The 15,745-nt window shown below is 39.1% G+C and overlaps 1 protein-coding gene across 5 annotated transcripts in view; it reads left to right on the forward strand.

The window, feature by feature from the left end:
- Window positions 1–5,837: 5,837 nt before the first annotated feature.
- The window catches only part of VPS41 (VPS41 subunit of HOPS complex), a 121,251-nt gene continuing 111,343 nt past the window's right edge, over window positions 5,838–15,745 (forward strand). Inside the window, exons 1-2 of one of the 5 annotated variants that reach the window (XM_052796178.1) lie at window positions 5,838–5,905; window positions 9,939–9,977. In XM_052796178.1, the coding sequence (XP_052652138.1) occupies window positions 5,885–5,905; window positions 9,939–9,977 (60 nt within the window). In that variant the 5' untranslated portion in view covers window positions 5,838–5,884. Of the gene's footprint in view, window positions 5,906–6,097; window positions 6,125–6,624; window positions 6,667–7,180; window positions 7,204–7,283; window positions 7,603–9,938; window positions 9,978–15,745 lie in introns of those variants that run through there. The other 4 variants (XM_052796187.1, XM_052796168.1, XM_052796196.1 and 1 more) reach the window with 4 other exon arrangements.

The raw sequence follows: 15,745 nt of genomic DNA on the forward strand, positions 1-15,745 counted from the left end.
CTTACTAAAAACAAACATTAATGCTGCTTTAAAAAGATGAAACTAATGAATAACCAGATAGGAGGAACATAAAAATGGGAAGTGGGAACTCTTAAAAGAATAGTGAGGACTCTACAAGACAACAAACCACAAAATATCCTTGAGGAAGATGTGAAAGCGTCCATTATAGGTTTATATCTATAGACTTTCATTTTTATATTTTGTTTCAAAGAGAAAAAAAATCAGTGGCAGTAACTGTCAATTAAAACATAGGAAACATAAAAATACATATCATAGGAAACAGGAAAAAAATAAGTCAACGTTAGAAGAATTAAAGACAAGGAGTGTTTTGATTCTGTTAGGAAGGAGAAGGAATCCTAAAAATGGAATGACAGCTAGGAATTGTAGAGTTATTCACAATAACAAAATAAATGCAAGAGGGATGAGTATCTTCCATTAGTTTAACATTAATAGAGTCATGTCCCACTAGGCACAAATTAAAAAAGATGGTAACAGATTGGAGGTATAGCACACAACAGTCACAAAAATTATTTGTAGGATGTAAAACATATTTTGTAAAAGAATCGGTGGCATCTTTCTATTTAACTTAACAAATAACCAGGAAGTGATTTCATGTTAGGCTACAAGTACTCACATGGGGAACAGAAATCTTTTAATACAGAACTTTCAGAAGGTGCTGACAGACAATGCCATAGTGGACATAATAGAGTGGCTCAAAGCTGAAGTAAGACAAATTTAAATTTGCCATAGGGATAAGGAAAACCGATTACATACCAAGTTCTGCAATATTAGAACTAAGGGGCACTTATGAAAACTGGTAGGAGAGCCATAGCAGACCAGTTTAAAACAGGAAAAAAAAGAATGAACTTCTTTAAGCAGCAGGCAGAGAACTTCTGGGCTTCATTGCCTCAAGAGATTGTGGAGGCAAGCAGTATCAGCAGGTCCAAAAGAGACAATTCATCAGCAGCAGATTCGTTAACAGATACTAGAAGGAGCAGTCAGGATGTGCCTTCTAACATCCCTAATTCCATGCCAGTAGATGCTGGGGTAAGACAAGGGGAGTAGAGCTCAGAGGTATGGGCTCTGCCTAAATAGCATGTTATTGCCACTGTTGAGGACCAAGCACTGGGCTAGATGGACCACTGTTCTGACCCGGTAAGACATTTCTTTTGTGTTCTTTGTTTTTGTAGCAGTGAGTATAACTGCCCTTGAAATGACTTATCAGAAGTGCAGGGAGTTTGTGTAATTGGAAATGTTATGTCAAGGTATGTTTTCTTTTAAAAAAATGGTACAAAGAGGAATTAATTCAGGTAAATCTCATGGCCCATGTTAGGGAGGAGTTCAGATTAAATCACAGTGCTATTCCCATCTGGCTTCATAATCTATAGATCTATGAAATTTTCTTGTAGTATAATAATTTTTCAATTTCAGACTCCTTCTCTACTAGGCCCTTTATGTTTTTAACTATAAGGTTTTTAAGAGGGTCCCTTACTACCTCTCCCTTTATATATAGCCCTTGTTTATCTTTAATAAATGGATAATTGTAGTGGTTTTATGTTGTTTACTGTTCTTCACATTTTTTCATTTTCTCTGTGTGCTCTACCCAGCACAAGAAGGTATCTTTCAATAAAGACTGCCTGAGAGTGGAGATGAAGAAAGGGAGCAGAAGAAGCACAGACAGGGAGTGAGGGTCAGAGGAAGAAAGAAAAGACTAAGGGGAATGTTATTCCTGAGAGATTTGGAAATAATTCACTATAATGTGGAAAAGTCTTTATATGTCAGAGAACACAGATCAACTATTTTAAAGAATTTGTAATAATCTTTCTGATATTATTACTACTCTTATTTTTATAAAAATAGCTGACCATTTAGACTTAATTTAAATATGCTGCAGTGGGGGGACGTAGTGGTAATGTATTCTTCCGTTTCTTACCTTGCCTTTTTGGTGATATCACAGGTTACACAGGGGTAATCTTTAGCACCAGTTGAAGAAGGCAGTTACCATGATGCTCATATGGTACTACTATGTTTAACAAAAAGATATTTATTTCCCCTTGTTAATGATTATCCTATGAAGATTTGCAAGTGAGCTTAGCTTTGTAAGCATGGTGCATCTAGCTTCAAGTCACTGAAGTGTGTTATTTGATTTTTTTTTTAAATTTATAATTGAAATGGTCTTTATAGTCATTGTTCTGATACCTATTTCAGGAAGAAATGTGATAAATAAATTTTAGAGGTGGATTAAGAATAAAAAAGTTAACAACTGCAAAACAATATAATGCTAGCAGGTGAAATAGGATCTTTTTTAAAGTATGAGGTTCCTGAACATATTCAATATTATATTTATGGAAGCTATGGTACAAATTGAAAGCATCTTCACAGAAATAATTCTTTGATAGCAAGAGAAAAAAAAAAAGCCTTTGTGAGTTTATTTCTACAAACAAACAAACAAACAGAAAGAGGAAAGCCTTTGAACTTCTGTTGTTCTGACAACAGTAGCTATGTTTTATCCAGCATAGTGTTTTTAAATGCTATTAATTTACAGACAAGACTGCCTTTTTTTTTTTTTTTTTTAACCGAATAAGTGGTGGTGAGAGTGGCGAGAGATAACCCATCTGAGTATTTTGTTGGATGAATCAGTCCTACTTGAAAGCAACTGAGAGCTCTTGGAGACTGAAATACAATAATCTCTACCAAATGGCATGGCTACTTGCTACTTGTTATGTTTCACAGTAGTCAGGGAGAAAGTGTGTTAAAGCAAGAGATAAAAATTCTAGCAGTATTTGGAATCTGCATGCTGGTCAAGGTCCAAGTTTCAATGATAATTCTGATTTCTATGGCAAAAGATAAATCAGAAACTCCTGACAGACTTGAATTTTAGAAAGCTGGATGGGGGTGTCAGCATCCTGTTAGAAGTGTCCTGCAGAATTCCCATCAACTGGAAGCTCTGCATTAAAGTAGACACTATGAACATTAAAAGCATCATGGTATGGCTAAAATCTTCATTTAAAAAGACTTATGCAGAGTGCTATTTTCGGTGAACTGAGTTAAAACTAAATGATAAGGTAGAGCCAGCCTATCACTTGAGATGGATCCGAGCCAAAATGCTCTACCTAAACTTCAAAGCATTCATAATTGCACCAGGGATCCCAAACCTCTCTCTCTTGTAAAACTGACTTAATCCAAACTTCAGATCTATGTGCTGGCAGACAGTGAGAGAGAGTAGTTTTTATGGTTAGGACAGAACATTATACTTCCCTTAGGCAGTGCTATATTTTCCACTCATGCTGACCTAACACTTAATTTTTTTAACTCCAAAGGTTGACTGGGATATTCTCAGGCCTGAGTCCATAGGATGCTAAGTGCTTTGCGGGAGGTGCTGAAAGATTTTAAAACTCTTTGACAACATTTCTTCTTGATGGCTTTCAGCACTTTTGGAGGGTAGGTGTGGGAGGGATGGCAGAATCAGATGCCAACATATTAAATTTTCCTGACACAATAAAAACCTATAATCATGGCAGATTGAATTCATACCTTAAGTCTAAACAAGAAAAAAAAATTAGTTTTGTGCATTTCTGCCAGAAGTAAGTAGCACACTGTAAGTAAATCGCATTGTTTATACCACTTATTCTATGTGCAATGAAAACAAGAACAGCTGTTCCTTGACTGCTCTGTTTCTAACAAATGTGCACTGTTAGCTGTTATAATAGCAGAGTTTACAAGATCTGCCACCCTTTCCCTTACTCTCTGTTTTTCTTGGCATTTATAAAGTCAGTTATTAATGTTCCTTCCAGTTTAAAAAGTGCCACAAAATGTCTCTGTTAAGTACAAAACAAAAAAAAAAAAAAAAAAGAAAACCAACCCTGAAACCCAAAACCCCTCTACAGTTTTTTTTCCCCTGAAAGGGGGGGGGGGGGGAAGTCTTCCTTTCACTAGATATACACAGTCTCCAAGTACCAGATAAGATAGCTTGTGCATTACACACTACAGGACAAATCCTGGCTCCATTGACAGCAACGATATCTTTTTTCATTGATTTGAACAGGACTAAGATTCAAGGAAGTCAGAATGGGACTGGAATGAGTTCTCTGGATAAGCAACACAGCTGTCAGCAAACATCTCTTACAGTCTTTTATATAAGTTTATTAAGTCTCATCTTGAAATCAGTTAAATTTCTGCCAACAAGGTTCTTCTGAGGACCACACATGTCTGACACACGGGAATCTACTTCTCATTTCCAGCCTAAATGCACTGAAAATAGCTGATACCTATTTGATCTCATACCTTTTACTTTAATAGCTCTTCTTCCTCTTCAGCTCTTTTTTATTTCTAGACTGAAGAAGCCAAGCCCTTCTTTTTTTTAGTCTTCTCCAGTAGAACAGACCCTAAATTTCTGTTGACCTTTTCAGTGGTCCTTCACCCCCTTCCAGTTTGAATTAATCTTTTTTGCAACAAAGGTGACTTGAAATTTACTGTTATATCCAGGTGAGGTCTTAACAATATTTTGTACAATGGCAGCCAAACATCTCCTTCTCTGTAGATATCTCTTGGCTTATACGGCCAGGATGACATTTACACACTCCTTTGCCGTGGTACCCTGGTAGTCCATAGACATCTGGTAACAGACCAAAAAAGGAGGTTTTCTTATGTCATTTGCAAATGAAATATATTAATGATAGTTATATTAATATGTTCTTGTACTGACAGTGTTAACTTTGGTAGCTCTCTCTCACCCCAGTGTCAACATCTCAGTGTGATTTTAAAGGACAGTTCTGTCTCTTCTCAGTCAAAATTCTGGCAGTTAGTTTCTAAAGGTATGGCAACGATATACATGATTTTCATATCCAAAGTAATACTCTCTGCAATTAACTTTAACCGTATGGCCTTATGGTCTTCCAGTATAATATTCTAAGATTTCTCTTTTATTGCCAAAGTTGACCTGCACATTTTTAAATTCTTGGCTTTGATCCCAAGGGTAGAGACTGGGTACATTAACACTGTAGCTCCACCTTAGATTTGGAATAGGTCCAATGGCAAAACCCAAGTGATAAAAAGTACTGCCTATTGCTTTATAGCTTTGGTTTTATTTTTAACATATAAAGAAAGTAATTTGGGTGCAAGCAAGGTGTTCAAGTCTTGTTTTAAAGTTTTAAAAGAGAAAATGCAGCAGCTCCTATAATTGTAGAAAGATATTTAGGCTTTCTAAAATCCTTCTCCAGACACTAAAGCATGTGGGCAATTTCAATATTGACAAATTAAGTAAGAAGTACAGAGAGGACAGAGACTGCTACACATCTCACCTGAGGATCTAATGGAAACCGGAACTGTGCTCCACCAAGTGCTGCTCAGATGGGCCCCAATAAATGGGCCTTGTCCTGGAGAACTGGCAGTCCAGTGTGCAACATGGCAGTGGACACAGATACGCTGCAAGTGGCTCTCAGCTTCAGCTACACCCAAACCCTCGCTAACCAGAGGCCATCTCCTCATTCACCACGGTGGCTGCCTTCAGTCTCATCACAGCTGGGTGTACAAAGGTCTCCCCGAGGGAATCGAAGGAATTAAGCTTAAAAAAGCTTCTCACTTGCAGCTAAGGAGGGCAGAAGTAAAACCTGACTGGAATGTGTTGTCCCTGTTGGGCCCAGCCTTGCCTCTGCCCTTGGTGTAGGTTGTAAGGCAACGCCATCATACCCACAGCTGGGCAAGAGCCACTCCCACCTCCCAAAATAACCAACCACAACAACAACAAAAAAGAAGAAAAGAAGAAAAAAGGGGGGGGGGGGGGGGGGAGAAAAACACCACCACCCCCCCCCGAAACTACATTTCCCAGGGTGCCTCCACACTCGCCGGCTTCCTGCCCCTCACATGACAGCTCCCTGGCCGCGCCATGGCGGAAGCCGAGGAGAAGGTAGAGGCCGTGAGGGCACTGTCCCGCCGGAGGGGGCGAGGAGCGCGGCGGGTAGCGGGGCGGCCCTGGGGAGCAGAGGGGCGAAGGGACAGCGCGTGTGTGAGGGGGCAGAGGGCGTCAGCCAGCCCGGCGGGGGCTGCGAGGGCCGGCGGCGGGGCGGGAGCGGCGGCGGCTGGAGCCTCGGTGCGCCGGGGCGGAGGAGAGAAGATGGAGGCGGCGGTGGGAAAGCCTCCTCTCGCCCGCCGCGCTGCGCAGATGGGGCTGCCCGAGGCTGCCTGTCGGGTTTTGTCTAAAAAACCTGATAGACGGGCAGGGGAGGCGGCGCGAGCCCTGAGGGCTCCGCTTTTTAGGTAACACCCGATGCAGGAACCGGGAGCTGGGCGGCGGCAGGGAGGGCTTTAGAAATACGGCTGGTACCGCTGTAGAGCCGGGATTAAAGAGCTGAAGGGTCCGTCTAAAATGATTGAGAAGCTATCGGTTACCAAGCGGCACAAGAGACATGAGCAAGTTCATCTCAACAGGGGAGTTTTCTCCTGAGACAAAATTTGAGGAGTTTGGTGCTTGTGACCCGTGCTTCTCTGAAGTGGGTGTCCTAAAGCTCCCCCTGCCTAGACTGCTCCTTCCTGAGGAAGAAAAATAAAGTAAAAGCAAGAAGTGAAGTTCTCGGTCCTTCCAGATACTTTCTGAATGTTTCTTTGCTGAGCCAGGACTTTGAGGCACAGCTAAGCTGTGCGATGCTTGTCTGTCTTGAATGCCTAAAGGTGGGAGAGTCTTAGAATTACTTCAAGGGAATTGGGCTTAATTGCAGATTGGCGTCTGGTTTCCACCTTCCCTTCTGTCAGGGGTTTTGTTGGGAGGGGTTGGCCTCTTTGGGGGAGGCTTCGTCCCCTGGTTTGCTGAATTTTTAACTGTGGCAGCATTTGAAAAGGTTCTCAGGGTAAAACCAACTCTGAACAAGTATTTTTGTTTTCTCTAATAATAGATAAAAACAGCCTGCGTCTTGCTATCTTTGGAGTGTGGTAGGAAAGTTACCTTATTAATTTCTGTTTATTTCCTGCAGGGAGCATGCCTGCCCCTGCTGAGGGCTGTGTATGTTGGGTGTGTAGGTTTCTTTGAAACCCAAGTTTCACGGTTTTCCCCTGCCAGCAGCTTTAAGTAATGGGCCTAAACATACAGTGGATAGCATCTGATGTTCGTAAAGGCAGGGAAGGGAAAACCCTATATCCATCATATTGGAAAACCAGCTTAAGAATTTATTGAGAAGTTATGTTGGATCTGCTAAGTGGGAGATTATAATGGTGAGAGATTACTTCACATTTCTGTGGTTTCCTCATCCGTGTTCCCTTTCTCCGTTCTTAGGCTACTTGAGCAACAGCATTTGCCAGCTGGCTGAAGTGTACTGCTGATTTTCCCCTAGAGTCTAAGACCTACCAATGACAGCTATTCCTATGTGATTTGGGATTCTGGTCATCTACAAAGCCCTGTTGAGGGATTTCCTTCTCACAGTTACAAGCCTACTAAAAAGTAGAAGTGGGAGATAATCCTCTCTGCTCCTGCATTTGGAGGGAGGGGAGAGGAACCTAATAAAACCCCAGGGCAGTCATAACTGCAGTTTACTCTTCCAGTTTGCCTGCACAGGTGGGAGAACTTGGGCAAAAAGCTTTTCATAGTAAGTTGCTAGCAAAGTGAGTTAGTAGGTAAGTGTCAATTCTAAGCACCTTCAGCTAAGTTCTTGTCAGGGAACACAAATACAGTTTCTGCATTTCTTTCCCAAGCCAAGACTCCCTCTGAATTTTTGCATGTTATTTTCTGCAGTAAAACATAAAGACCATGAAGCATTTTCCTGAATTTGTATGCTGTTTATGAAATTTAGCAGCTGCAGTTGCAGTGGCTTGTGAATACATTAGGAATACCATTGTACATGTCCTAAATCAAAACAGATTGATACTTTCTTGGTTCACACAGATTGATTATTTGAATCAACTTCCAGTGTGCCCTGATTTTTGTAGGCCAATATTTTCCAAGGCTGCCTTCGCACATAACAACTCGCAACTCAGTTTAACCTTTATTAAGTGACTCAGGTGGATGTAAAGGATCAGCTGTTGTAACAGCAAGTGGGCTGTTACTCCACCCTGCATGTGTGTGAGTCTGTCTGCATGGTGTTAGACAGTGAGCTCATCCTGAAAATTATCGTCGCTGGCTTTCCCTACATTTGTGTTCTGAATAGCCAAAGCAATTAGAACTGGGAAGCGGTGTAGCTGCACTAGAAAGTCTCATGTGTACCAACAAAAATGTCACTTGTTGTAATTGCTTATTTTGTTTGGCAGAACAGATTTTATTTTTTTTAAACGAATTATCCTGTTGTTACAAACTATGTGAATTGTATCAAAATATCAAAATGGTAGTGCTAATAGTTTTGATTTATTAAGGAGTTGAGTAGGCAACTCTTGGTATTCAGGAGAGAAAGGCAGGTTTTTTTACTAGGAATCTGGTGATATTTTGCACTGGACTTTGTGTGTTGCTCCAGCTTGTCCAATAGGCTGGCAGTGTTAAACCACAATATTTTAGTTCTGTCCTCATTTGGTTATTGTTAAGTAGACTTTAAGATGCACAAAGGTTATATGTAACAAAATTTTTATTTCCTGGAAGGTAACTGCATCTTGCGAGTAGAGGCTGTGAGACTGATGGACAAATAGTTTTACTTGCAAAGTCAAACCTAATCTTGAGAGGGTGCCAGGATTTTACTCCCTCTTCATCTTCCCTTGATGCCCATGTTCTTTCTCCTTGTGATTTCCCAACTCATGTCATACCCTTCTATGGTATGTGTGTTTTAGAGGTGGACCTGGCTGTAGTGAGTAAAATGGAGGAAACAGATGGCAGTAATCATGGTAACACCTTGCACTGAGTTTCAAGGAGCAAGTAGAAATGCTGCTTTTCTTCTTCCCCATCTGTCGCAATGGTCATTATGGTCACTAAAGGTGAACCTCCACTAATGCAAAGGAGGCATTTGCTTTTTGCCTAGAGGTCACAATCAGTGCATTTTATGAACACAGAAAATAAATAAGTGTGATAAACTAAAAATTACACTGGTTGTCAGTGCATTAAATTTTCTTCTCTTTCCATTTCTCTTTAAATTGTTGGTAACTGTCTCTTTTTTTGCCTTCTCTGGTGAAATTCTATACCTATTTATCTTACTGTCCAAATACTACTTCATAAGATTTGAAATGCTGCCTTCTTTCTTGCTTGTTCTTTGTTTATATCATATTTTGTTGTTAAAATGCTTACATTCACTGTCAGCGTATTAGTTGTAATCTTTTATTGCTATTGATAACTATAAATACGTTAAGTAAATCTTCATTTTGCTGACCTCTTTGAGGAGGCATTGCATCAGCAGATTTTCTCAGTGGACAGGTGAGAGATTAGCAGGAGTTGACTTACAAAATTTTTTTTGTAGGACAGTAAGAATCATTGTCTTGCCAGAGAGAGATGTTTTAAAGGTACAGTTGCTTCAAAGGCAAGAGAAAGCCACATGGCTTGCATTGATGGAGAATGGGAAGGAGAGTCATTAAATGCTGGATTTCTATGGAAAATGGTTTGAAATTATTTAAGTTTAAAATAAGCCTATTAACAGCTGGATAGTTGAATACCAAAGCTAGTTTGTGGATGACATGAGAATGCTATTATGCCTTGCAAGTCAAGACATGGGCAGTTGCTTTGCAAAACTTGCTACTACTTTTGGAAGAAGGGAAGCTCTCACAGGGACAGATTCTCAGATGATCCAATCACTCTCTTTTAGGGTAACTGACAATAGTATCACAGTCGACTGGTGCCACTGAGTGTCAGTGTGGCACTAGATTGCAAGTGGAAGCACAAATTGGGTGTGAATGGAAAGGATGGAAAATGAACTTTGAGTTGCTTCTGCTTTGTCTTCTGTTTCTTAATAAAGGTTTAAAAAGTACTTTAAAAAGGGAAATACTGCTCAGTTATATATGTACTTAGCTAATTTCCCCTTTGTTCTTTGTGTTATTTTCAGGAAACCAGATCTAATGAGGAATCAACAGATGAATCTGAGGTAAGCCTGCTTAAAATGCTTCACCCTTTAATCTGTGTCAGTGCTACTTCTTTGTCAGTATGGAGGGAAAAATACTACCTTGTTGGTTGTTTTTAGAAGTTTTGCTGGTACTATGTAGCAAGGAATGTTAATCTGGGCTTAAACTATTAAAAAGGAGCTGTGATTTGCTATTAGAAGCTTATTTATATTAAAAAAACCCAGAATTGTCCCATTATAGTAAAATATATTCTGTTGAGAGACAAATTTAAGTGCATGCACTTCTGTTTTGATCAAATAAAAATTTAATTGTCTGTATAATTATATATACAGTAATACTACATTCAGGTAATTACTGTGTTATTTTAATAGCTTCACTTCATAGTCTAGTTTTAATCATGTTCTGTAGAGTCTCTGTTCTTGAGATGACATTTTGTCAAAAATTGTCTCATGTTTTGGAGAGGTCTGCCTACCCTGCTGTAGATGCTGGAAAAAGTGTGCTGGGGGTAAAGAGAGGAAGGGAGCTACAGAGGGTTCAACAATTTGTCCCCAAACAGCAGTGCAGTAACTCCAAACCTGCCATCACTGAAGGAACCATGAGAGATCTGGAAAGAGATAATTGACTTCACCGTGGTCTAGGGTGGCTACAGGAAGGAAGAAATAAGGGTGGTTGAGCAGCTTCAGTTGTGGCCACCAGCAAGAACAGATGACACAGGGCAGGGTATTACCTTGATGGAGTGTTTTCACCCATAACGTATCTAAGTGAAAGTGGCTCCTAGGCTTCCAAGACTTTAATGGACTTGCTGTTAGGAAGATTTTCTGTTCTTCACCTAGGGACAAATCTTCATGGTTGGGATCTGGGTTTAAGCACTAAGCAGGCAGAAGTCCTGATTTCCAAGACAGTGGGTACTGCAGAGACTGCAGTGGTGGATTCTGAAAAAATCTTTTCACAGAGGATGGTGGCTTTGTTTCTTGTGGGATAATTTTTGTCCCCTCTGCCTTTCATGAGTGGCTGTCTGCAGTGGCACTGCAGGGCATTCCTGGTGAGAAGCAAGGATTTCTTTGGCCCTTTAACATTGCTGCGTGGAACAGCCGCCTGGACCAGACTTTTTTTGCCCAATGTGAAATGGTTTCATTCTGGATGTTGCTTTGTGATGTGAAGTGTGCATAGGCAATGACTGGGCAAAGACTCAGTATTTAGTAGAATAATTATTATTAGTAGAATTTAGTAGTAATCCTGTCAAGGGTTGACATTCACAGGACGGTGAACACAAATACCTACCTGCTAAGGTGTTTTTTTTTTTCTTTAAAGCCTATTGCAAGCGAGAACTTGTTTTAGTGGCCTTTTTAATGGCCTTTCAACATTTTAGCCTGTAGTGAATAAGTATTTACAGCAGAATTAATCATAAATGGGTTGCCAGGTTGTTGGGGTTTTATTTGTTTTTACCTTAAGTAAAAATAGGCATCATGCAGCTTTCACAAAATTGAAAGTCATAAAATTTCAACACGACCTCTGTTAACGTTGATGTCTATTTTTAATGTTAATTTCACATGTGTTGAGAAGTGAAAAGGAAATTTTCATATTGAGAACATAGATGTTGGATCTAAAGGACAATCCAATTGTCATTCTAATGCCTGTGAAAACGGTTTTCATGAGTTGTCTTCGAATAGCAAGTCCAGTCTGTAGTGTCTTGACACTACACAGGTAGCTGATGAAATGAAACTTTGAAACCATGTTTAGAAAATACTTAAAGGAAGTAGTGAACAATTTTTACAGTCTTAGTGTTTACATCACTTGTTAGACTATTTCTAATGATCATTCAGATAGAAACCAAAAATAGTGGTAGACTCACAAAGTCTAAACTAAAGTTGTCAGTGCTTGCTTATGTTACTTGAAGTATGGTCAGAGATAAGATTGAACTGATGGCTTCACTCTTAGCTCTTGTGATCATAAAATTGTATTATTTCTTTTGGGTGGCCCATAGTTTGAATAATCAGGGATAGATTTTTATGGTGGCAGTACTAGAATCTGAGACCCTAATCCCTGCAGCCTGTGTCAAGTTTTACCCATTAAAAATAAAATATTTATGGCGTGGAAGTTGTAGACATCTTATCATCATAGTAATAAAGATTTTTGCATATACAATTGGTCTTGCACTTAATTTCTTCCCATAAAATGGAAAGTTATTACTATTGGTTTCAGAGGGCACATGGCATATCCAAGTTATACTATAGAAGTCTTTTCTATTATGGAGGAACGCAATTTTTAAATTCCTGGTTTTGAGTAAACGATGTCCCTGTCTGAACTGGACATGTAAACAAAATATGGAAACAAAAATCTTCTGTATTTTTTATACTGCTGTGCCATTATCTTAGTAAAGGATCAAACATACAGTGATTCTGTTTTGTGCAGCAGCTCTTTTAGTATCATTTCTTTAGTAGCTCATATTAAATAAGATGTTAATTCTAACTTGCTGCTTGCTTGGTTTGTTTTGAATGACAGGCTCTTTAACAAATGCCAGGGTGCTTATTCACACAGACTTGGTATTAGAGCTTTGTAATAGGCCTCAAATGTGGGAGTCTGCAAAAATTGACTGTCTTGAATGTATATCAGCTAAAAACCCTTCATTTTAAGTTTGGTTCCAACTCATGCTTCCCAGGAAATTGAGTTCCTAAGGCTGCTTAAGTGTTTAATAGTTTTCAGCTGTTTTGTCCTGGTTTCAGCTGGGATAGAGTTAATTGTCTTCCTAGTAGCTGGTAGGGTGCTATGTTTTGAGTTCAGTATGAGAAGAATGTTGATGACACTGATGTTTTCAGTTGTTGCTAAGTAGTGTTTAGACTAAAGTCAAGGATTTTTCAGCTTCTCATACCCAGCCAGTGAGAAAGCTGGAGGACCACAAGAAGTTGGCATAGGACAGAGCCAGGGCAGCTGACCCAAACTGGCTAACAGGGTATTCCATACCATGTGGCATCCCATCTAGTATAGGAACTGGGGGAAGTGGGGGTGGGGGAATCGCCACTCAGGGACTAACTGGGTGTCAGTCAGCAGGCGGTGAGCAGTTGCATTGTGCATTGCTTGTGTATTCTAATCCTTTTATTATTACTATTGTCATTTTATTAGTGTTATCACTATTAGTGTCCTCTTTTCTGTTCCATTAAACCGTTCTTAACGCACGAGTTTTATTTCTTTTCCCGATTTTCTCCCCCATCCCGCTAGGTGGGGGGGAAGTGAGTGAGTGGCTCAGTGGTGCTTAGTTGCTGACTGGGGGTTAAACCATGACATGTTTAAAATCAGAATGTGTAAAATTCAAAGGTGTTAATTAGCAGAGGTGGTGCATATGTTCAGATGTTAAGCAGACCTTTCAGCATGGAGATAGTGGTAGTTACTTGTGTCAGCAGCTGTAGAAATGTAATAGATCTTTCCTGGTAAATACAGTACAACTTACACTTTTATTTCATATCCTTATATACAATAGGGGATATTATAAGCTTTTTCTTTTCCTATAGACAGACTGCTATATATTATACCACGTTATGATGGGGAAGCAGTATATCTAACACAGTCTTTTAATTCTCAAGAAAAAACCTACTTGGTTTGCTAAGTAATTCTACTGCAGTCTTGAAGCACAATTATTTTCTTTTTTTATCTTCTGGTTTTGGTTGTTTGGTTTTGGTTTTTAAATTGTGCTTGTGAAGTATATTTGCTTTATTTCTACCAACACTGTCTAATCATCAAATATGCTACATCTGAGGCTAAGCCTGAGCAGGTTGGTTTGGCTGAAAAGTCCTAGTACAATGTGGTTTCATTGGCTTATTAAAATTTATTTTACAGCACCTGGAGCTACATGTTTGGACTGTCGCATTTGATGAGATCTTAAAAATAGACAACAAAGTAATCTGACTTTTGGCTCTTTGTAAACTGTGGAGGAAAAAAGTCTGCATAAATTATGTACAGCCTGAATCTGAATTTCTGTTTTCAAATTAATTTTCTTGCTTGCAGTGTGTCTATTTCTGTAAAATCTTACTTTTCTCAGTTGAGCTGTTTTCTGTCAGGCAGATACTTACATTTTGCCAGCTAATTAGCAAAAGATGATGCTAGTAAATGTGTAAATAAATAGTTAAGCTTTCTTCAGTATCAGTGCAACATGGTGGTAAGGTGAGATGCACAATGTTTTTTTTTCTTGCTTTTAAGTTGATGCTGCTGCTCAGCTTGTAATTTTGTCTTTGAAAGTTTTGCTTTTAATGAAACAATCCTGTTATATTACATAATGGACTGTTGTGGAGTGGTTTAAATAAATTTTTATTTTAATTTAAAACAAGTGACCTTTAATTTAAAACGAGGAATAATTAACAGTGGAGTAGCGCACACAACAGCATGTATTGTGAAATGCAAAATGCACCCATGAATCACTTGCATTCTATGAAGAAAGGAACTGGTTTTGTATCTCTTAATTCAAAAGAAAGCTTATTAAAGAGCCAGCTTGAGTTTCCCTAAATGTCCATGCTGCTCTGCACCGTATTGCTATAGAGTGTGTTTATTTACAGTGTGTTATAGTTGCACAGTATGGCAGAGTCACCATTCATTATGTTACACTGTGAAACCTTGTGAGGTCAGGTGAATGTTATTTTTGTTTTCACTGTATATGTAGTGCACAAAACATTCCTACTGAGACTTAATTTGTACTGATAAAAGCATATATTGCACCCTGGAAAACTACTGGTCTGCATAAATTAGTAATGGTTATTTCAGCTAACTTGCATGTAGCAGAAAAATGTTTGGAACCATGCCTCAGTGTCCCAGGACCTACAGCTTCTGTCTCAACCTCAGACTAGATGTGCAGGTTAATTATGGTCTGCCTCTTTCTTGCCTGCCTGCCACCCCCTGCCATCCCCCCCTTATAAAATGGAACTATAGTTTCCTACCTCTGAGAAGTAAAGAGAGGGTTTCAAACCCTATTTGTGAATGTGAGGTACTTGTAAAATTAAAGTAATGATATATCAAAAAACAGAACCTTCCTACCTGATGAGGGAATCAAAGCTAAGTTGTCATCCTGGAATTTGGTTAGCTATTCGTTAAAATTTTCTGCTCCTTTCTAATTTACTGCTGGGGATATGAGCAGATTGCCCTGATCCAGGATGTATCTTCTTTACAAGGAGCACTTTTTCAAGAAAAAGTGTCACTGGAATCATAAAATGAATGCTAAGTCCCATGAAATGTGATTATGGAAGGAGTTTCAGTGATTTTTTTTTTTTTTTTTTTTTTTTGTGGGTGCTGCACTACAGGGTAAATTTTTTGTTTTGTATTGTTGGCCTGCTAAAGGAAACCACCAAAAAAAAAAGGCAGGTGGGTGTAGTTGTAAATTTTCTGGAAAAAAGTTATTAAAAATAATTTTTTTTAAAAAAGTTGCATTAATATGTGCATTGCTGTTTTTTTTTACTAGGTACCTGTGTGTGTTAGTCATCAGTGTTGCGTATGTTTCCATTCTAGCACTTCCATTTTTGTATCTCTTGGTCTTAATTTTTTTTGGCTGGTTTTCTGATCTTTGATCACTGGGACCCTGTAAAAGGGATGTGTTTGTTCATTTAGGTTATTCTTTTGGTTATTTAAACACTACATTAGTAAGTTCTACGAGAGTTTGTAGAGAGGAAAGTATTGTAGAAATTCTTCGTTAACCCAGTGCTGAAACAATTTCTGGTGGTTTAGAAATATCCCTCACTGAGACATTTCTACCACTGAAATTGATAGCGGGTTTGTTCTTTAAGGTTTTGAAAACGGATCAGAGCAGGAGCAC

Source organism: Harpia harpyja, chromosome 1, assembly GCF_026419915.1.
Source record: "Harpia harpyja isolate bHarHar1 chromosome 1, bHarHar1 primary haplotype, whole genome shotgun sequence".
Lineage (NCBI taxonomy): Eukaryota > Metazoa > Chordata > Aves > Accipitriformes > Accipitridae > Harpia > Harpia harpyja.